The 23,357-nt window shown below is 38.5% G+C and overlaps 1 protein-coding gene across 1 annotated transcript in view; it reads left to right on the forward strand.

The window, feature by feature from the left end:
• Positions 1-19,977: 19,977 nt before the first annotated feature.
• ush2a (Usher syndrome 2A (autosomal recessive, mild)) overlaps positions 19,978-23,357 on the forward strand; it is a 350,667-nt gene continuing 347,287 nt past the window's right edge. Inside the window, exon 1 of the mRNA XM_052145082.1 lies at positions 19,978-20,556. Within this exon, the coding sequence (XP_052001042.1) occupies positions 20,024-20,556 (533 nt within the window). The 5' untranslated portion in view covers positions 19,978-20,023. The remainder of the gene's footprint in view (positions 20,557-23,357) is intronic.

Here is a 23,357-nt window from a genome sequence, read left to right on the forward strand (position 1 = left end):
TCCAGGAGTGTTGGTTAGTCATGTTTTTGAGACATTACAGACATTACATCAGATATTAGCATAATTAAAAGATGATTCAAAGAAATGGACAGCATCATCCAATCATTGCCAAGCATTTAAAAATAAAACTATACATTATAAATTCTGAATCTTTTTACTGATTACCATTGTCCCATGTCTGCCAAACAGGTTGAGTGGTCCAAACATCAAATGTAGCCAGAAACTAAAATTTTGTGAGGAAGTCTGGATTGAATGCACTTAGCTGCATAGAGAGCTATTGGATGACTCATGTGCTGTCTGTCTGCACTGGTCTCAGAGCAGTTTGAAATGCACCTTTTTTCATCCTAACTCCATATAAAAACAATGTCAGTTTTTGGGTGAAGCTATTGATTCTCAATGTGGTAATGCTGGAGGGAAAATGCAATAAAGTACACATTAGTGTACATTGTGTTTCACAGTGTGGTATTTGCGATAATTCACTCAAATGTAAAAATAAATTGGCATATCGGATGAAACTAGAGTCTCTAATATTTTGACTCATACAGGTTTCAATGTAAAAACTCAATTAGGATTCTTACCAGATGTAGTTATGTTGCTGTTACTCCCAAAGACAAACTCTGATGTGGTCGGTGCCATGTTGTTTTGTCACATGACTCATGACGCATCAAAGGTTTAACCCCACAGTCTCCTAAACTGAGATCAGTCAGTTTAAATGAATTTAAACCATGCGTTGCCTATAGCGAAGCCAAAATACAACATCCACGCATGTGTGCACAAGGTTGCACAAGGTTAATGCGTTATGAACTCACAATGAAAGATATAATATTTATAAATTAACATAAATTAACAGCATTAAACAAGATTAATAAATGCTGCAAAAAATATTGTTCATTGTTGGTTCATGATACCTGATGCATTACCTGCAACCTTATTGTAAACTGTTACCATAAATACTGTAATTCATAACTACTTGTGGAGAAAACATAACATTGCAACTGTACGCTTAATGAGTAGGATGCTGGTATCCAAGCAATACTAAGTAGCAATCTGCCTGGCTACTTGACTACTCTCTCTCTCTCTCTCTCTCTCTCTCTCTCTCTCTCTCTCTCTCTCTCTCTCTCTCTCAAGAGCAGTCTGTCATTTTTTCCCCCTGCGCTGGCATGTTCACGCAGCCACTCTTCATTCTGTCGTGGTTACAATATTATTGCGTCGGAAAGGAGAAGAAAAATGGTGGATGAGAAGAAAGTTCTTGACAACTTGATGCAGCGTTTGAGGCATGTCCACTCAGAGGGTAATCAGCCGCTATGCCCTGAGGCTTTAGAGCAGACACATTGATGTAAGACAATGTTCCTAACATCAGCACTGCCTCATCCTTTGCCCACATCCACTCTGTCTCTCCTATAAAATGCAGAGGGCCAAATTATAAGAAGAAGATGCACCAGCAAGGGGAATGCACTTAGGATAGCCAAATAGCAAACAAACCTTTGACAACCAATCATAATTTTGACAAAGCAGACAAAATAACATTTGCTATTCTTGTTGTGTCCTGTATAAAGAGTAAAAAAAGAAAAAGCAGGATATCATTGTGTGTAAAATCATCTGGTGCTAATATGTATCATATAATGTGGGGAGACATTTAATGTTCTGTAGCAAAAACGTTTAAGGCTTTAAAACAGAGAGCAGTGACCTGCAGGCAAATATTTTTCAAGAAGATGACATCATAAGATATTACTTAAATAGGGTCCCGTTGCCGGAGGATTTTTTCCTCGACTTTTTTTTTATTATTTGTGCTGCGGCACATACATTTTACTCATCGACTTCGGAGTTCATTTATTTTATTTTATCTTTACGCCATTGATTCATTATTATGATACAATAAAAGCTACTTGAGCATTTCAGCTGCCAAGTACCGTTATCATTAACCTTGCGAGACGCTAAAAGTGCTCCATGGCATTTGTAATGGCTCTTTTAACTCTTTCAACTCTCTCGTCTTATACGGCTGCAATGTGGAGCTGCTATAAGTGGGTTTTCACTGAGGTTGAACCCTCAGAGGAGTCCCAGAAAGCTACTAAGGTATATGCCAGAACAAGCCGGACTATTTGTATTTCTCCATTATGTCAGTTTATGGATAATCCCATCGGTGCAATTTGGAATCCGAGCGGGAAAGTGTCTTATAGTCCAATTGGGAATTTTGATGTTCCCCATAAAGCTTTAGTTCAAAGTTAAGTTCATTTTAGATTAATTGATCTATTCTAGACATATTAGTTATACTGCTGATCTTGATAAGTCTGTTTGAAATGACCTCTGTCCTTCTCACATCTGTTTAATGGTTTCTGGTACCCATATGAACTGATATTAAAAGGTGAAGTCATATAGTAGTCTATCAGGATGGCGAAGGCCTCATATTGCTCTCCCTCTAACTGAACTCATCATATTTTGCTCATCTGCAGGTTTTGTAAAGAGCTGAAAGCAGAATATTTTGCACTTTTCATGAATGGGGTACACTTAGTGGCTGTTCAGACCAAATGCGCTCTTGTGCTAAAAGAAAAACACTTAGGGCCGTTAAGACCAAACATACTCTTGTGCTTTTTTTATGTAACACAATGAAAACTATAATAAGTTGACTCATTTGATTGTGTAATGGTGCCTCCAAAACTTAGGTAATTAAGTTCAATTATCTTGATGTTTAAACAGAATGATCTTAACTATTTAATGTTAAGTAGATTGACGTAGACTTAACTCAGATTGTTTTATTATTTAAATATTGTTATTTCTGTTGTTAATCATTTTAATTTAATTGATTCAATTGTAGATCAAACAATAGCTCAAATAAAGATTGTAACTGGGTCAGTCATTAAATAAACGTATTCTCCAAAGAAATGCATATATACAGTACCTGCACATGCACAAAGAGAATTAGAGTCAACAGGGTCCAACTTGACCAAATGGGACACTGATCACCCTAATGGTGACATCACTCGAAACAACATGTTTGCAACAAAACAATATAAATAACGCTACAACAGAGTTTAAGCCTCTATAACTTATTAATTACAACTATTTAAATGCCCCCGTAACTTCCCTTTGACCAAAGAAACATAATTAAATAATTCAAGGGCATAGCATTATGGGAATTCCCCATACCCTTGATTTTGTGCTCAAAAGTTTGAGTTATTAACAATTAAACTATCAAGTCTATGGACTTTTAAGACAAATTAGTTAAATGAACTTAAATATTTGAGTTATATGCCCAAAACATGACATTTTAGGTAATACTTAATTGACAACTTTATATTTCCAGTAAAGACAACTTTAGGTTTTACAAAGCAAAGCATCTAAAAAACGTAGCACTCCTGCACGAGTACTGTGAGACGGATGCAACTGTCAAAGACGTCCATCTAGCACTTGTATACATAGAAAAACTATGGAAAAGGAGCACTAATAGATGCAAAAACGCACAAATCTCATGCTGTGGTTGTGAAAATGATTAGACATGTTAGATAAACTAAAACAGGTCATATGTTTAGTCTGACCTCCTGAAGTCAATGAGCAACCGTTTCACTAAGCATTTTTTTTAGAAAGGCAAAAAAAACATTATTTTGTTCTGTATTCTTGTATAGGGCTATTTGCAACTGATTGGAGGTCTACTTCCTGGTCTTCTCATACACCAAAATACTGTGTCTCTTGACCGGTACTGGATGTTTTGTGGTGTCCCAGATGTGCCATGGAAACAAAGTTCGAGTGGTGGCACAAGTGTGTGCTTGGCGTCATCTGTAAAGTGCTAATGTGTGCAGTTGGACCCTGATGGCTTTTTGTCACTGAGTCCACCCAATTTATTTCTCAGTGTGAGAGCAGGGTCACTCTCCAGGGTCTTAGTGTGCTAAAGGCCTGGGCCACACTGTGGTAATGGCCTTTCACAGGTATCCTGCTCCCCTGACACCAGTTATGTCTCTGCGAGAGACATCACCGGGGCCTGATATGTGTGTGTCAAAGGAGAGAAGGAAGTGTGTAGATCCCATTCTTGACAATGTGCAAAGAAGGCAACTCTGGGCTTGACCCTCTGGAGACCCTGTTTACCCGAGGCAGAAGGCATTGCTATCCTCCCTACCCTCTGCTCTTCTGAGTCCTGGGACTTTAGAAAGAGTTCAAGAGACGGTTAAGCAAACAATAATATCAGGCTCCTCAGAAATCTACCAGCAAAGTAACAGAATTCAGACTTTATTTTTAGTATTACCTAATTTCATAAATAACTTCATCCCGTAAGTTGGCAAATGGGCAGTCTGCTGTTAATCACAACTTTGTTCTTGTGTCAGAAATGCTGTTTTATGTATGATGTCATGTTAAGTTTGTAGAAATGTCATGTTTGTGCACATGTTGGTTTCATACATTTAACAATCAAGCAAAAGGTATCAAAAACCTTGCTTTGCTAATTTAAAAGTGTACATTATTAAACATTATTAAAATGTTTTTTTTTTACACTTTGTTTAATGAGTTTTAAAGTATATTTTTTCAAGGTATATATATATATATATATATATATATATATATATATATATATATATATATAGACAAAAATAAGAAGTTTTCTTGGGATTACAAAATACACTTTTTCATTAAAACAATATATAAAATATCATCAAAATATCTTAAAGGGAACACAAACAAAGATTTTTTTTTTTTTTTTTTTTTTTGTAGAATATTAGCTCTTTAGGTCCATACAACGCAAGTGAATGGTGGACAGACCTTTATAGCTCCAAAAATCACATTAAGGAAACATAAAAGTAATCCATATGACTTCAGTGGTTAATTATATATCTACAGAAGCAATATAATAGGTGTGGATGAGAAACATACTCTAAATTTCCACTTCACTTTAACATCTGAAAGTGAAAGTTGAAATTTTATGTAAAAATTACTTAAATATTGCTCTGTTTCTTACCCACATATAGTTTTTTTAGCTATAAAGGTCTGGCAACCATTCACTTGCATTGTATGGACCTACAGAGATGAAATATTTGTCTAAATAACTTATTTTGTGTTCTGCTGATGAAAGAAAGTAATACAAATCTGGGATGGCATAAGGGTGAGTAAATTATGAGATATTTTTTGTTTTTGGCTGAACTATCTAGCCCTTTAATTTTTTCAAAACATCACACACACTAATGATGGTTTAAAGGGGTCCTCTTTGTTTATATTTGTTGTTGTTGTTTGTCACATGACAGCAAAATAGCCACCTGCAGGTTGGTTGCACCAATTGACTTTGGTCACTAAATTCAAATATAAATATTATTTAAAAGCAAAATAAATGTTTCACTGCTTGTTTTATGCCAACATTAATTTATTTCTTACCCAAAAAAATCAGCTTTTAATTAACTGAAAAAAATCCAGTATATATATATATATATATATATATATATATATATATATATATATATATATATATATATATAAACTTAAAAAATCAGGTAACATTTGTTACCAACATAAGTTAACATGAACTAACCGTGAACAATACTTCTTCAGCATTTATTAATCTTAGTTAATGTTAATTTCAACATAGTTATACATTTTGAAAGTTGTGTTTGTTAACATTAGTAATGCACTATGAACTAAGATGAACAGTACAGTTAACAATAGTATTCTTATTACGATTAACAAAGGTTAATAAATGTTGTAAAAATATATTGTTAATTGTTTGTCATTTCAAATTTGGAAAGTGTTACCGAATTTTTTAATAACTTAACAGAAAAAAGAGCATCACCACATTGACCAATTTACATATTTTGTAGCATTCAGATATGTGAATTATTGGATAAAAGAATACATCATTAAAATATACGGGACTTTGTTAGGGTAAACGCCATATTAAATTTGATGCAAATGAAAACGAGACTGTGAGGGAGATTTGTTCAATCCTAATGTATTATACTGCCGTAGAGCTGAACATCACTTGTTTCAGGTCACATCTAGTTTTCAAATCCAATGTATTCCAGAGTTGCTTTCAATATTTTGTCAGCTGAAAAATTGACACCAAGGTACACAACAATAGAATCCATTCAACATACTGTACTACTATCACTCAGTCTCATTTTCATTTGTGTCAAATTATTTAACGGCATTCACCCTGACTAAGATCCATATTATGCACATTGGATGTCTATGGGTATTACACAAATTCAGAATGACCTAAATGTAAACTGATGGATAGTATATGACAAAAGGCAAATATTTAGTTGCTTCTAACAAATGTACAGGTTAGCATAACAGACACAGACAAATATGCAACACTAGTGTAATTATTAATAAAAAAATTTATTTTATATAAGGTATATATATATATATATATATATATATATATATATAATAATTTATTCTTGTTATAAGACATTATTAGGCATTACAATATAAGTATGTTGCACAATATTGTATCTCATTAGTAATTAATCTGATTATATCAGTACTCAGTACTATTGAGCAAAGTGGGATAGTTCTCTTCTAAATGCTTCTTTTACTCCTTTCATCACGCACCACATGCCTCAACCGTTCAACTGAGGCAGATTATGACTCATCTCCAGCAGAAAAGCCTTTTTCAATTTTAGAACTACTTAACACTAAATGTAACTGGTAGATCACTCAAAAGCAATTAATTGTCGTCCCTGTAAAAGGCAAGTTCACCATCTCCTTAATATACAGGGTAAAATGGATCAGACGGCATTGGGCTCATTGAGAGCATTAGCGGGTCACACTTGCACGTTTATTTGCACTTAAATATTTTACTCTACATTCGATGAACCATTAATTCGGTTAGTGCACTTTTATAAATAGTTGGGGTGTCATCTGGGTTTGAATTAGTAGCACTTGAGAACTCTTTAGTGAAGGCCTTCATAAAACAGCAAGCCCAATAAATAACTAATGCTATAAGGACTTGGTGGCATTAGAAACAGTAAAATGTATGGATTTTTTATCTTTAAATACATTTTATATTTACAATTTTATTTTAAATAATCAGTTCACACAAAAGGAAAAATAATTATTTACTGATCCTCGTGTTGTTCCGATCCTATGTTAATTTTCTCAGTCACCATTCACTTTCATTGTATGGAAATGAAAACAATGAAAGTGAATGGTGACTGAGAATTTCTGCCTAAAACCTCCTTTTGGGTTTCAGGGAAAAAAGAAAGTCATACAAGTTTGGAACAACATGAGGGTAAGTAAATAATGACTGAATTAAATTTTTTGGGTAAACTATCGCTTTAAGCCTTCAGGCAGCAGCTTTTCAGGTTTCAGTTACTGGAGATGCTTCAGTGCTGCTTTCTTTGGTCATTATTTGTATTTATGAATACAGAATTGTATCCTGGTTGATTCCTTATTTTGTTCTGTATTTTCTCCTATGGACTTTATTTTCCTGTAATTCAGTCTGTGTTTTCAACCAGAGGTGGTGTTTGACTCTGCTGAAATCTCACCCCCCTGTAGCGCAGTGAGCTGAGTGACTGTGTGTGTGTGTGTGTGTGTGTGTGTGTGTGTGTGTGTGTGTGTGTGTGTGTGCGTGTGGCAAAAGAACACTCCAGAGCCCATTGTGACTTGACTTCACAGTGATCTTCAGTTCCTACTCCGAGCCAGCATGGGGTGTCTGGAGTGTCACATCTGACAACTCAATATACAGCCATGTCGCTACACAGGAGAGGAGCAATCTGAGAGATGATGCACTGGCAAACACCCTCTATGTCCATCTTTTTCTCTGACAGTAACAGGGATTCCAAGCACTATACTGCAGTCAAGTGCACATCTCCCGCAATTTCTGCTCCCCCCACTTCTCACAGGACCAAAGCGTTGCCATTAAAAACCATTAAAATTAAGTGTCTGAAACACAAAACAAAGCTAAATACAAAACAAAACAAAAAATGCAAATTGCAAAACAAAATAAAACGTCTAGGTTACGGATGTAACCTCTGTTCCCTGATGGAGGGAACAAGACGTTGTGTCGAAGAAGCAACACTAGGGGTCTCTCTTGAGTGCCTTTTGCATCTCTGATCTATGAGAAAAGGCCAATGAGAAATTGGGAGACAGAATTTACATGTCCCGCCCCCAGACATAGGGTATAAAGGGAGGGAAATGCATCTGTTTCATTCAGGATTTTTCTGAGGAGCCGAAAATGAGGTTCAGCCGCAACAGTGGCTCGGTGCAGCGACGTGGCCGGGAGGACATAACGTCTCGTTCCCTCCATAATCTAGACGTTCCCGTCTGTCGCTCACTTCGACGTTGTGTTGAAGAAGCGACACTAGGGGTCCAATTTAAATCACGCCATGCACTGAACCGTGTACGTGTACTGCTGACACAGGAGAGGGCAGGTATTTTACATGCCAAAGCGACCGGCTGTGTCAGGCTGCACGTACCATTCCCCAATACCCCATAAAATCGTCAAAGCCTTCTGGTTCTTTACCCCAGACAGGGGGGAACAAGGCGACGTGCCAAGCATGGGCTGTGCCAGTCACGCCTTTTCTCCCTCTATGTTTCTCGCATAGAGTCAAAGTGGCTGGGGCCATCTTAACGCTATCATACGCATCGGGGAAGGCGATCTTTCCCAGTTTTCCTATTCTTTCAGGAGGAAAGACCCTGCGGAGACCACACCTGCCCAGACTGGGGGAGGTATAGAGTGATGAAATACGTCACATGGGCTTTTAGGTCACATGTGGAGAATGGAGCAGTGGTAGATCCTACCTCATTGGCAGGGAGGAGTTGCTACACACGGCGACCAGGGGCCATTGGGAACTGCCCAAGGGCGACGCAGGTCCGCTCGCAAGGGGACCGTACCGCGGAAGATACACACAGGGGGACAGGTGGAGCACCTATTCCAGTACAGGGTAGATTGAGTACCCGCATTGGGTGTGGTTGGCGAATTCCTCCGCTGAATTCGTGGACCAGAGGGCTAAGGAGGAGTCATCCAGGGAGCCTAGTTAGTGGGATCTCCTGGGATAAGAGCGCACGATTTGACCTCAGCAGAGGGAAAGGGCACTAGGTCTTACCGAGTTCTACCGGCTCGGACCTGAGAAAACACTGGACGAAACCGACTCAACCCTGAGATTGTAAAATCTGGCAAAGGTATTGGGTGTTGCCCAACACACTACTCTACATAGGTCTGCTAGGGAGGTGCCCCTGGCCAGTGCCCATGAGGACAGAACACTTCTTGTTGAGTGTGCTCGGACCCGCAAGGGGGGGTGGGCATGGCCTGGGTGTGATAGGCCAATGTAATGGCATCCACTACACAGTGGGAAAGCCTCTGTTTGGAGACATTGAAAATGAGTCTTACTCCACGCCGAGAAAAGAGATGCTCTGAGATGCTCTTTTCCCAGTTGACCTGAAGCCCTAAATGGCTGAGGTGCCTGAGCACCTGGTCCCTGTGGGTGCATAGTAACTCTCGGGAGTGGGCCATAATGAGCATCTCGAGGTAGTTGAGTATGCGGATGCCTGCTTCCCGAAGCGGAGCAAGGGCTGCCTCTGCGACCTTCGTAAAGAAGCGAGGGGACAGGGACATTTCGAAGGGGAGGACCTTGTACTGATAATCCTGGCCATCGAAGGGGTCCACGAGACGGGGGGCGTGCGCTTCCTGCGGGGAGCTTGACGCAGGGGCTGAGAGCTGGGCCCGGGTTGAGGCGGAGCTGCACATTTCTTAGCTGCAGGAGGACGACCTCGGTGAGCAGACGGAGCATGGCCCATGGCGGCAGGTTTGCGACAGGGCAGGATGTGTGATATGGCCTCCGTCTGCTTCTTCACCGCGAACTGCTGGGTGAAGTCCTCGACGGTGTCACCGGAAAGATCGAACTGTGAGACAGGCACGTCGTGGAAGCGTGTCTTGTCCACTTCACGCATCTCAAGTTCAGCCACAGATATTGTTCCTGAACCACGAGAGTGGCCATCGCCTGCCCGAGTGACCGCGCTGTGACCTTCGTGGCCCTGAGGGTGGCGGCGTTCTCGGGGCACAGGTGGATCGCAAGCGCTCTGTCCACCTGGGGGACCGCCGTGTACCCGTGGGCCGCTCCGCCATCGAGGGTAGTGAGAGGCCTTGTGACGGGTGGAGAAGGGTGTCCTCCATGAACTCGTCAGCTCATGGAGGACACAACTCGCGTTGAACTCGTCAGCTCAACTCGCGGCTGTGAGCGGCGCACAGACCCGAGGCTGTATTACAGCTTCTTCTTTTGTTACTGTATTTATCCTTATGATAAATTGCTTGTTGAACTGTAACATTCACCATTTCTAAGTTGCTTTGGTAAATGTACATAATTTAATGAATGAATTAATGTGATTATTAGGAAATGTTATTACATGGTGTAACAGATGCCAAAAGTAATGGCACTTTTTTCACATAGTATGCAGTAAAAACGAATTGTGAGATAACCTAAAAATTTGCTTCATAATGTAACATGTAAGTTGACTGGTTTTATTTAATTAAAAAAATTAATTTAATTTGACTAAATTTTACCTGGCAAAATAGGTTACACCTGGGTTAGATCAAACAGAAAGAGATCCATGAGGTAACAATAAACAACTCAAATGTAAAAACTGAAAAAATATTAATAAACAAATTACAGAGTCACATGACGCCATGCGAGGGTTGGACGTGTGAACGGCGAGCTCTGCGCACTTTGCTAGTTTTAACACTTTTAATCACATAAAACGGTGAGATTCGATATACTCTGTTCCATAACTGTTCTAGCAGGACAATATGACAAAGAATTCAAAATCATCAAGCTCTGGAGACATTAAAAGACACTTTCGTGCTCAAGCTGACACACCCTAGCAGGTCCCAAGCCAGGGAGTCGATTTGGTCAGAGTGATGATGAAAATGTGGTGAGAGATGTTGAACATGTCGGCAATGCTCGTTAGATGGTCATTGCTGACTTGGAGGATCTTGCTGAGATACGTCGATCGATCTTGCTGAGATACTAACGTTGCAGCTGAGTGGACTGAATCAGTGAGCATTCATTTGACTGTTCGAGGAAACTGAGCACCTTTTTTTATCTTTTTTGTGCTGGTTCCACCTTGCTGCTGGAGTTTGTTTTGTGAAGTAACACACCTTCAGGACAGATTTGTGGAGGAATCTACATGCTTTCAAAAATGTTATAGAAATACCAGCAATCTGATGGGAAAGTTGCCTCAGGGTCTCTCGTAGACGTACATGGACTGTTTGAGTTCAGAGTGATGGTTGCCAGTTTGTGCTGTCGTGCGCGGGGTTATTGTGCATATTTAATTTTTTCTGTTTGTTTGATTCTGGGGGAAGTTCGGGGTTAGATTGTTAAACTTATGTTGGAATGTGGTCTTTATAATTTTGTTTTTGACACACAATCCATTTTTATTCAATCCATTCATATTCTTATATGTCAAAATGTAAAATGTTAATATGAGTGGATTGGCTCTCTCCATGTGGAATGTTAATGGGCTGTGTCACCCCATAAAAAAGAAGGAAGGTTATTTCTCTTTTTAAGCGTAAGGAATATGATATTGCGTTCCTTCAAGAAATGCATCTTTCTCCGTAGGAAGCAGAAATATTTGGGAAGATACAGATATGTGGATATGTTTTCTTTAGTGCTGTCTCAAGTAACAGAAGGGGAGTCATTATGCTGATAAGTGGACATCTGCAATTCAAATGTCTCAAACAGATTAAAGATAAATTAGGAAAAATATTATTGTTTTGGCAGAAATTCAGGGGCAAAGTCTTATTTTGTCTAATATTTATGCACCTAACTTTGATGATCTGGGCTTTTTTATAGATCTTGCAGGGATGTTGCAAGCCACTGGCATCCCTCATGATATAATATTGGGAGGAGACTTTAATCTTTTGATGTACTCAGTCCTTGATCATAGTGAAACAAAAGTGTGCAAGCCCCCTACAGCAACATAGACAATTCATAGGATGTGTAAAAATCTTGGTCTTACAGATATTTGGAGACATTTGAACCCATCTGGTAAGGACTAAACATTTTTTTATCAGTCCATAAGATTTACTCTTGAATTAATTTGTTTTATAACGAAGTCCCTCATTTCATCTGTTGATGATTGCTCAATTGGAAACATTTTAGCCCCAGATCACACCCTGGTGTGTTTAGAGGTGTTGCCACATATGGAGAAAAGGAAGTCATTGTGGCAGGGCGAGGTCGTGATTCCGCACACCAGGCCCCTAATCAGGATATTTAGCCCTCAAGAGGGATATGGGCCGACCGAAGATGGCAGTGCGACAGAGAGAGAGAGATTTAAGGACAGCTGTCCGACACCTGTGGGTGTGTGTGTGTGTGTCTTTTTGGTTAAGTTCTTCATGAAACTATTTTTTATATTGTCAATCCCTTTACAGTCATATAACTAGTGCTTTAATGTATCCCTTTTGCAAAATACGGCATTCCAACAAATGTTAAAGGCCGAAATCAACGTTTATATGGAGACCAACTGGTCCTCAGTATCCTCTGTGGGTGTGGCTTGGAACACACTTAAGGTTTCTTAGGGGCCAGATCATACATTATGCCTCATTCACCAAAAAAATCCAAAAAAAGGAACTTGTGTAATTTGAAGGGAATATTAAAAGTGCAGAGGCAGAGCTGAAGCGCCAAATATCATATAATGGCCTCAGAGAATTGACCCGTTTGAAATACATATATAATACTATTATGTCACGGAAGATGGAGTTTTGGCTATTTGGGGCAAGACAGTAATACTTTGCGTTGGGGAACAAGGCAGAAAAACTTCTGGCTAGATATGTAAAACAGAGATAGTCTTTTTCTACCATTCCCTCATTGAAATCTGCTGGTTACCTCAGCCATTGATGTTAATAATGCTTTTTAAAAATTTGATCTTTGTCTCTATAGTTTCACGTCTTTGTCTACTGATGAGGATATTTGAAACTTTGTGGAACAATTACAACTTCCAAAATTGACGGCTGAGCAAATAAATCTCTTGATTCTGAGATAAACTTGGAGGAGCTTGGCAAGGTAATTAAGGCCTTACCTACAGGAAAGGATCTGGGGCCAGATGGCTTTGCTTCTGAGTTTTTTAGATCTTATGCTACAGAATTGGCTGCACATTTGCCAGAAGTTTATACGGAATCTTTAAAGAATGTAAAGCTTCCACCAACCTTGACGCAAGCCCGGATCAGTCTGATTCTTAAAAAGGACAAAGATCCAAGCAAGTAATAGTTACCGTCCAATTTCACTGATCCAGCTAGACATTAAAATATTGTAAAAAATGTTGGCTAACCAAATCAAGCAAAGTGAAATATGAAAACTCTTATACATATAGATCAGGTGGGTTTATTTGGGGTCGTAGCTCTTCTGATAACATTAGGCATTTCATCAATATCATGTGTTCAGTGGCAAATGATCAGACTCCATTCATTACCATCTCATCTGAAGCAAAACTGCATTTGGTATGGTAGAATGGGATTATCTTTTTAAGATTTTGGAAATGTACGGGTTTGAGAATACTTTTATTTGTTGGATTAAGTTACTTTATAGACACCCGGTAGCGGCTGTTTAAACGAATGGATTCATTTCAGAATATTTTACTCTGGATAGGGGCATCCGGCAATGTTGCCCTCTTTCCCCATTATTGTTCTGTCTTGCCCTGGAACCAATAGCAGCCACAATAAAAAAGGAGGATGATTTTCTAGGGGTGGTGGTGGGAGGTGTGGCCTCTGACCCTACTAGATCATAGATCTATGCCTTGCCTCCACATAATTATTAATTCCTTTTCTAAGTTCTCAGGATACAGAGTTAATTAGTTTAAATAGAAAGCTTTATCTTGTGACCCAAACAGTCCAATACAATTCTTAAATTCTTCTTCAGTCAATTCTTTAGATATTTAAAGCTGCGCCACCAGCTTTGTAATATTTTTGGGAGTATATGTCCCCCTAAAGTGGCAGATACTCTGGAAGTGGTGATTATTGCTGTTGGAAAAGGCCATGAAGCATCAGTATATTATTCCCTGTTAATTCAGAGGCTAGTGACATAGCTTTAACTTCTCTCAAGAGATTATGGGAGAGAGATTTGGACTTGGTGTTGGAGGAGGTAGTGTGGGCTAGGATTCTAAAAAGCATCAAGTCTTCATCTAGAGATTCAAGGGTGCACCTTATGCAATTCAAGATTTTACATTCTATTGGACCCCCCCCCCCTCTAGAATGTATAGGCTTGGTCTTAAAGACAAACCCACCTGCTGATGTTGCCAATCAGAAGATGGGGACACAACTGGTGGTGTGTTAAGATCCAAGAATTCTGGTTGATGGTTCAGAGATTTGTGTGTGACGTATTGGGCACTAAAATTTCATTTAGCCCCAGACTCTGTATTTTAGGTGATGGGGCAGTCATTAGTATAGGGGATACTGTAAATACATAAGAAATTGGGTCGGTAGACAGATCATTCTGAGGGGATGGAAGTTGGCTGGTGCACCCTCATTTAGGTAGTGGTGCACAGAGATGGGCAGGGTGGTGGCACACTCAAAAACATATTTTAGCCTATTTTTAAAATGTATCCATTTCAATTGAATAACAAATTTCCCTCTTTGAATTGAATAGTCTTGAAGAAAATGTAATTAATAAAAATTGCTTTTTGTTAGATTTGTAAATTTAATTTAGTTAAAGATTAGACAATTCAATTAGATGGAAATTTGTTATTCAATTGAAATGGATACATCTTGAAAATAAGCAAAAATATTTTTTTGTGTACATTTGAGAAGATGTCAGGCTAGGCAACCAGGGAATGTTTAACATGAAGTGGGGCAGCTATCTGCCCTTTTTGGAAGGCTCTCGGGGAGAGTGGAGGGATTTATAGTTAAAATGTGTGTGATTATTACATATATATATATATATATATATATATATATATATATATATATATATATATATATATATATATATATATATATATATATTTTGTTTTTTTGTTTTTTGTTTTTTTGGTAATTTGGCTTTGACCACAGGGATGTTAGTTGGGGGTTGGGTGGGTTGGGGATTGGGAAGGGGAATAATGGGGGTTAAAAGTTGATTCTGTGCATATACAGTATGTTTTGCTTTTTTGTTTCGTGTGTTAGAATCAATAAGAATTGTTAATAAGAAACAATTATTAACAGAGATTTAGAAAGCCAAATACTGAGGTGTGCTGACAAGTACAACTGGAGCTCTCTCTATACCTCTTTGCCAGATATTGCAGGTTTTTCTTCCTGCACTGGGCCTAAGAGGCTAATATAATCATTTGTATCTCAGCAGGACAGGGATTTGGCTATGGAACCCTGGGGGGAAATACCACAGAACTGCACATCAGCAGCATAAAGCTGAAGATATGACTTTCAGCCTTTATTGCAATTTATGGCATTAACTTGTACCATATTTTATTATAAAACAAACCATATGCCAGTTTAACAGTCACAAGGTGCTTTTTGCTAGTGGATTCTTTTAAGTAAAGCCAGGAAAACTATGACATTTCTATTTGATTTGGCAATGTGGTAAAGAGTCAATTTTATATAGTCCAGCACTGATTTTTCATTTTGTGTAACATATTAGGAAAATAGGATAAATAGGGTAAATAGGAAATGGAAACAGTATAATGTGTAACTTTGTAGTTGTTGAGCTTCATTAATTAGAAAAGGAGTGTGGGCGCACGGCTGGGTTAAACTGCAAGGGTTCGTCTCCTGAGTAACTGAAATGCAGAGGATAGCCGTGTTAGCCTGATTTACATGCTATCTCAGTGAACAAAAGCTAAGATAATGCTATGGCTAATTCTAATACCAGTCTTCATTTGAACATTCTCAGCATGTGTGCAGTGGAGACTGCAAGACAGGGGGCTTAAGAAAATCAATATGATTAAAATCCAAACAGGATGTTCAGGCCAATGGAAGAGGAAAACATGATGAAACTGTAGTCAATGTTGGGAAGTGTTGTCATTGGCCTTGATCTTAGATTATTTATTTTTGGGGGATAAAATACATTCTGAATGAATGTATGTTTATTTGTTTGTTTTATATGCATGTTTTTTTACCCACATTTGTTAAAGTGAACGTACATTCATTAAGCTCCTCAAATAATTATCTGATCTCAAAATTTATATGAACATTTCCAGCATGTGTTATAATACCGGCAAAAATCAGCTTAACCTGAGCTGCTGCTCCTCACACCCTGACATGCTTAAAGAGAAAGCATTTCTTCTGCTGGATGAAGCTGATGGAGTTTATTGATTATTGGCAAGTGTGCTAAGCACTTAATAAAAAAGTGGTTGGATTGTCTTTGCTCACAATTTTGTAATTGCATTTGTTTAAAGATTATCCATAGATAATAAAGAGTTTCAATTAATTGGAGCCTTGTGTTTACATGTTTTGAATGCTGAACTCTATTGTATGGTTAGCTGTTTTCTGGCCTAAATGCCACAGCATTGAATGTAGCGAATGAAAAAGCCAAGGCATTTGAAAATCCTCTAGTAGAACTAAACTTTTGAACTAATAACACAAACGTTTTCAAGATTCCAATTTTTGTTCACACTTTATTTTAGGTGGCATTAACTACTACATTAAATACAAGACTATGTATTTACTGTGTAACTACATGTTGTTCTGCAAAATGCCCACATTTACTGCTACTGAGGTTGAGGTATGGGTGGGTTTTTTTTTTCTTTTTATTGAATTTATGATATACATGTACATTTTAGGAGCTGTAACTAGTCACCCTTTCTTTCACATTTTTAATCTTTGTTAATCACCTTTTAGTTTTTTGCATGTTTGTTTATACACCTAAAGGATTATTAGGAACACCTGTTCAATTTCTCATTAATGCAATTATCTAATCAACCAAGCAGTTGCTTCAATGCATTTAGGGGTGTGATCCTGGTCAAGACAATCTCCTGAGCTCCAAACTGAATGTCAGAATAGGAAAGAAAGGTGATTTAAGCAATTTTGAGCGTGGCATGGTTGTTGGTGCCAGACGGGCCGGTCTGAGTATTTCACAATCTGCTCAGTTACTGGGATTTTCACGCACAACCATTTCTAGGGTTTACAAAGAATGGTGTGAAAAGGGAAAAACATCCAGTATGCGGCAGTCCTGTGGGCGAAAATGCCTTGTTGATGCTAGAGGTCAGAGGAGAATGGGCCGACTGATTCAAGCTGATAGAAGAGCAACTTTGCCTGAAATAACCACTCGTTACAACCAAGGTATGCAGCAAAGCATTTGTGAAGCCACAACACACACAACCTTGAGGCAGATGGGTTACAACAGCAGAAGACCCCACCGGGTACCACTCATCTCCACTACAAATAGGAACAAAAGGCTACAATTTGCAAGAGCTCACCAAAATTGGACAGTTGAAGACTGGAAAAATGTTGCCTGGTCTGATGAGTCTTGATTTCTGTTGAGACATTCAGATGGTAGAGTCAGAATTTGATGTAAACAGAATGAGAACATGGATCCATCATGCCTTGTTACCACTGTGCAGGCTGCTGGTGGTGGTGTAATGGTGTGGGGGATGTTTTCTTGGCACACTTTAGGCCCCTTAGTGCCAATTGGGCATTGTTTAAATGCCACGGCCTACCTGAGCATTGTTTCTGACCATGTCCGTCCCTTTATGGCCACCATGTACCCATCCTCTGATGGCTACTTCCAGCAGGATAATGCACCATGTCACAAAGCTCGAATCATTTCAAATTGGTTTCTTGAACATGACAATGAGTTCACTGTACTAAAATGTCCCCCACAGTCACCAGATCTCAACCCATAGAGCATCTTTGGGATGTGGTGGAACGGGAGCTTCGTGCCCTGGATGTGCATCCCACAAATCTCCATCAACTGCAAGATGCTATCCTATCAGTATGGGCCAACATTTCTAAAGAATGCTTTCAGCACCTTGTTGAATCAATGCCATGTAGAATTAAGGCAGTTCTGAAGGCGAAAGGGGGTCAAACACAGTATTAGTATGGTGTTCCTAATAATCCTTTAGGTGAGTGTATAAAAAAAAAAAGAATAGTCCTCCAGAGTGACAATACAGTATGTTTTAAAACTACAAATATTCAGTGTAGCCTTTAATTAAAATGAGGTGAAAAGAATAAGACAGATGTTTTTTTAAAATACATTAGATACAATTTATTATAAATAAAATAGGCCAATCAAAAAAATAATAATATTTAAAAGTCATTATTACCATTAATACATTGAACTTGAGATACAAGCAATTTAATTTAGTTCATTCAGATTGTCATTTACATTGAGCCAACATAATTTAGTTAAATAATTAAGTAAAGAAGTTTTAAGGTTAGTCAAACTCAATTTAATAATGTTTACTTTAATACATTTTCATCAATGCTAAAAAAGTATTTATGCAGTATCAACTTAAATGGATTAAGTAAACTTAAACGTTACAAATGTAACTGGATAGAATGCAATTAAATCAAAGTGTGACAAATATTCTAGAACAATGTATCTGTAGTTTATGTAAATAAGTAAACTGAACAACCTGCAAAAATAAAATAAAAAAATTCAGTGACGGCATTTCACATTGCAAGACACGGTCAACTATCCACATTTAAAGTAGTCCAATACAAAACTGCAAAATATATAATACAGACAAATAAAGCATACACAGGCTCCTGGGAAACCATATGCAAGCCTTGTTCTATTTAGGCCTATATCAACTGAGTTTAGACGCACAAAGCGGGATGCGACATTTGGATGTAATGCCATCCCGGTGAACAGAGCGAGCCATTGCGTCATGGACCATAATAATACTCAGTCATCCCTACATAGTGCATTCATTCAGCCCCCCTTTCTTTTAATCCTTTGTCCTGCTTTCTTCGCCCGGAGTTCAGCACCTGAATGTGCAATTCTGTGCCGGGTTGCTTAGCGACGTGGAGTGGCGTTCCTGAGCCAAGAGATCCACTTGTTCAATCGAGACGCGAACATGTGTAATGTGACACGGTCATCTTCCTTCAGCGGCTCTGAATTGATGATGGTAACATGTTTCTCCTTGTTATTCTACCACTTATCACTTAGTGGTGGATGTGTGTTATTTTTCGTCATTTTGGCCCATTGTTTTTAGAGTGATTGCGCTCAAGTTCTTGGTTACTTTGTGTCAAGCGCGAGCGGTGAGCAGATGGCGAACTCTCTTAATCTGCTTTGCTCAGAGTGGCCACGCGCTCATTGAATGCATCATGCACTGAGGTAAGAATATAATATTGTATATTATCTTTTTCCCTCTTTAGTTTCACGTTTGGATGGATGTTTACTTGACCTCTTTTCGGTGAGATTTGTTTGTAACAAATTAGCTTAATGCGGCTTATTTCTTCAATACATTGAGGCGCGAGACGCCAAAACACAAACAGCCAGTGTGCATTTGTTCTTTGAATTGGACAGAATTTTCCCAAGGAATTTTCTTGTTCTTTCTTTTTTTCATCATTCTGACATATACCCGTTTCAAAGTCAATATGATAAGGCTCCAGCAACCTGTTGAATGTTTGTTGGCAAATCGCCCACTGTGGTTGTAACATGAACGAGGTTGAAAAAGATTGAGCATCAATCTCATAGACTATGCTACTCTAGATTTATGTTTTTTTTTTTTTTTTTTTTTTTTTAAGGTAACTGTAAGCCTACCTGATTTGTTTTAGTACCTGTCTGTTCTTGTGCATGTATTTTTTTGTCTTCACCATAGCATTATGTCACTTTACAAAGGATATTATAATTCTCTTTGCAATGCCAATTGAATTCAGGTTAGATGTGTTGACATAAAGCCATGCTCAGTGCAATTCAGATGCACAGGCAAAAGTAATTGTTAAGCTTTTCTTGCATCAAGTGGAATTTTAACTGCCTCAGGGAAGGTGTCAAGGTATAATATTTTTCATAAATATGTTTTCACATGTGATTTTGTTCTCCCTTTTCCCTTTGGCTTTCCTCAGGATTGTGGAGGGCCTAAATCCTAGCTATCATGTGAAGGCTTTGGCCTCCTCTTTGACATTGTGCCATTAAGATTCGCTGCCTTACCCAAGGCACTGGACTGTAAAAATGTCACCGACGGCATGACCATCATTACTTATTTAAGATCACCACATCAGGAGGCACCCTCACCACCGATGACGTATTGGCTCCTTGGGCACAAAGGTGCTATGTTATTACTGTACACCCTAGGCTTTTATGCCTCCCTCAGCCTGGTTGCCCCTCAGGGCAACTTCCCCAGGCTTGAGAACATAGGGGCATATAAATCTGTCAGCACCACACCGACAAGGGCCACATGTGGCATCCCTGATAGAAGTGCTTTCTGCCAAGCCGGCCAGCTCTGGGAGGATCTTCTCACTTGTACACAGAAGTTCTGCATTCAAGAGTGTCCATATCGCTCCTTTACACCAGATTACACCAACCTCCTCACCACCCACATGGGCACATGCTGGAAGGTAGATGCACAGGACCACCACCCAGGTGCAGAGGCCGGTTCCACCAGCTTCATCTTTCCTAATCCAAGCGATTGTTTTGTTTCCCCCTCAACTCTAAAACTGGGTCCAGAGAGCTCGTTTACTCTAACAGTGTGGCTGAAACTTGAACAAGACACTGTAATGTAAGTAGACACATGTCCAGAACTTTCCTTGACGAAGATCAGAGAGGCAGTGCAAGTGTTTCTGTCACTTAGAGAGTGAATATCTTACTTAATTAACCAGATCAGGTTCAATACCTGCTATCTTCACAGAAAAGAATGACTTGCTAGACCACAGGTGTATGATCTAAACCAGATATGGATTAGCTTGGCCACTTGCATTGCCAGGACTAGTTTAATTCTGAATAGCTTTTTCTCTGCAGTTGATCCGGGTGGTGGGAATAATCAGGGACCTAGAAATATAGTATTTTTGGCAAAACTGTTATATATTTTGATTGTTTACTCACTTGTTTCACATTGATCTTAAAGGGATAGTTCACCCAAAAATGAAAATTATCTCATCATTTACTCTCATGCCATCCCAGATGTGTATGACTTTCTTTCTTCTGCAGAACACAAACAAAGATTTTTAGAAATATACCTCAGCTCTGTAGGTCCATACAATACAAGTGAATGGTGAGCAGCACTTTAAAGCTCCAAAAAGCACAGACAATCATAGTAAAAGTTATCTATATTACTCCAGTGGTTGAATTAATGTCATATAAAGTGATATGGTCGATTTGGGTGAGAAACAGATCAATATTTAAGTACCTTTCACTATAATTGTTTACTTCTGGTCACTCTCCAATGATTTTTCATGAAAGGACTGAGTTCTCGAGTGACTATGCATTGGCTGCATTTACATGTGAGAAGTGACACGATACAACCAGAAGTGCAGTTTGGTTTATTTACAAGAGAATGCTGTTCACCATTTTTTATTTGAAGTATGTGTCTCCCATTTGAAAATAAATAAAGTAAATAGAATAAATAAGAAAGCTAACAGAATTATAATAATAAACCAAATTATAAACATGATAAATAATAGCTATAAAATGTTATATTACTAAAGTATGTTAGTTTATATGTTAGCATGTTAAATGAACTACTAAATGAAAAATGTCATCAGCTGTGTGAGCTTTTAAAGTAATGTCCTATGATTATTAATAATTAACATATACTGTAGGTGAGCAACAGCGCAGAAAGACTGCTCTTGTCTGTACCTTTATCTCAGTGGTTCTCAACTGGTTTTGCTTCAGGACCGAGATTTTACATTGGAAATCAAGTGGCAACGCACTATAGTAAAAACATAACCTGTATTTAATGTATCCTGGGTCGCATTTGCTTTTAAGTTGCATACTTTTTTCATGTTTTTCAAGTACAAGGACATGCATCAAGTGACTTATTTTTATTGTTGGCATCAACAAAAAAAGCGACAGGAAGTTTTCTCACCCCCCTTTTAAAAATTCAAGAGCATATTTACTTATATGAGCCCATTATTATCCCGTTTCTTTTCCTAATTTCAAACATAATTCAAACAGAACATACATATTAAACTGGAGGAAATGTTCCTATTTACCATGGTTAGGTGAGTGTAGTTAGTCTTAAGTAATAGTAATAATTTATAAAATTTATTAATGAAAAAATAAATACTAGCTGAAGCACATTTTTAAAATGTAACTGCAACTGCCACTGTTGACGTAAAATGAGGTCTAATAGATTCTACCTTTAGATTATTTCATATGAAACTATAACATTTTGTCAAAATATAACAGTTACGTTTGACTTGACTTTCTCCATAACGCTTTAAACTAGAAAAGTCTCACTAGAATTTAAATTGGTCACATCAGTTTTGAGGTGTGCGCTCCGCATTATCGAGGGAAGCCCGGTTTTCGCACGCGCACGTTAGAGAGAAGAGCAGATCATGATCGCGAACTGGTTTTGTTACACTCGTGCGAAAGTGCAGATGAGAAGCCTTTAGCTGATTGCGAGATTATCATTAAATCTGACTACTAAATAGGCTATGACTTAGGCGGCCGAAATATCTTCAATGGGAGAACCATGGCATTGTTCTTTCCCTACTGTCCACGACCCAGTCCGAATAGACCTGCGACAAATCCAGTTGAGAAACACTAATCTAATTCACACAAACACACACACACTTATGTCAGACCCCTCACCTCGCTTCTCTCTGACATTGTCTCCACTGCATGTGTGTGTGTGGCGCAAGTTGACGAGTCTGATAGACAGTCGAGGAGGAAAGGAGATGCGCACACGCAGGTGAGAGTCTCCCTCCGGTTGCATTTTTTCTCAATACTGTAGATAAGCAAATTTACATGGTATGAAAACTGTACATTTTCATACCGTTGTATACCTTAAAACCGGTATACCGCTCCAACACTAATAGGATTGTAACGGTTCACACATCTCACAATTAGGTTCAGTTTACGATACTGTACTCACGGTTCAGTCCGCTTCACTGTTCTTTAAACAGCATATATCAAGAAAAATTAAGATTGAATAGTTTTTTATTATTACTTTAAATACATATGCAAAACAGTTCCATCCATCCATCCATCCATCCATCCATCGTCAACCCCTTATCCTTTGTACAGGGTCGCGGGGGGCTGGAGCCTATCCCAGCTAACATTGGGCGAAAGGCGGGGGACACCCTGGACAGGTCGGCAAAACAGTTCTTTTCCTTTAAAATTTAGATAAAATTTCTGTTCTTAAAAGTGCTAAATGCTCCATAAGAGATGTACTGGCACTCAAAATCAGCCCAGAACAGGGCAACGGTAACACCAAATGGAAATATCGGCTAATATTTATGATTACTGAAAATACAGAATTATGTTAGATACTAAATAATAATAATAATAATAATAATAATAATAAAAAAATTAAAAAAAACGACCCATCTCCACGATGCGCATGATCACATTTCTACA

The sequence above is a fragment of the Xyrauchen texanus genome, chromosome 16 (assembly GCF_025860055.1).
Source record: "Xyrauchen texanus isolate HMW12.3.18 chromosome 16, RBS_HiC_50CHRs, whole genome shotgun sequence".
Taxonomy (NCBI): Eukaryota; Metazoa; Chordata; class Actinopteri; order Cypriniformes; family Catostomidae; genus Xyrauchen; species Xyrauchen texanus.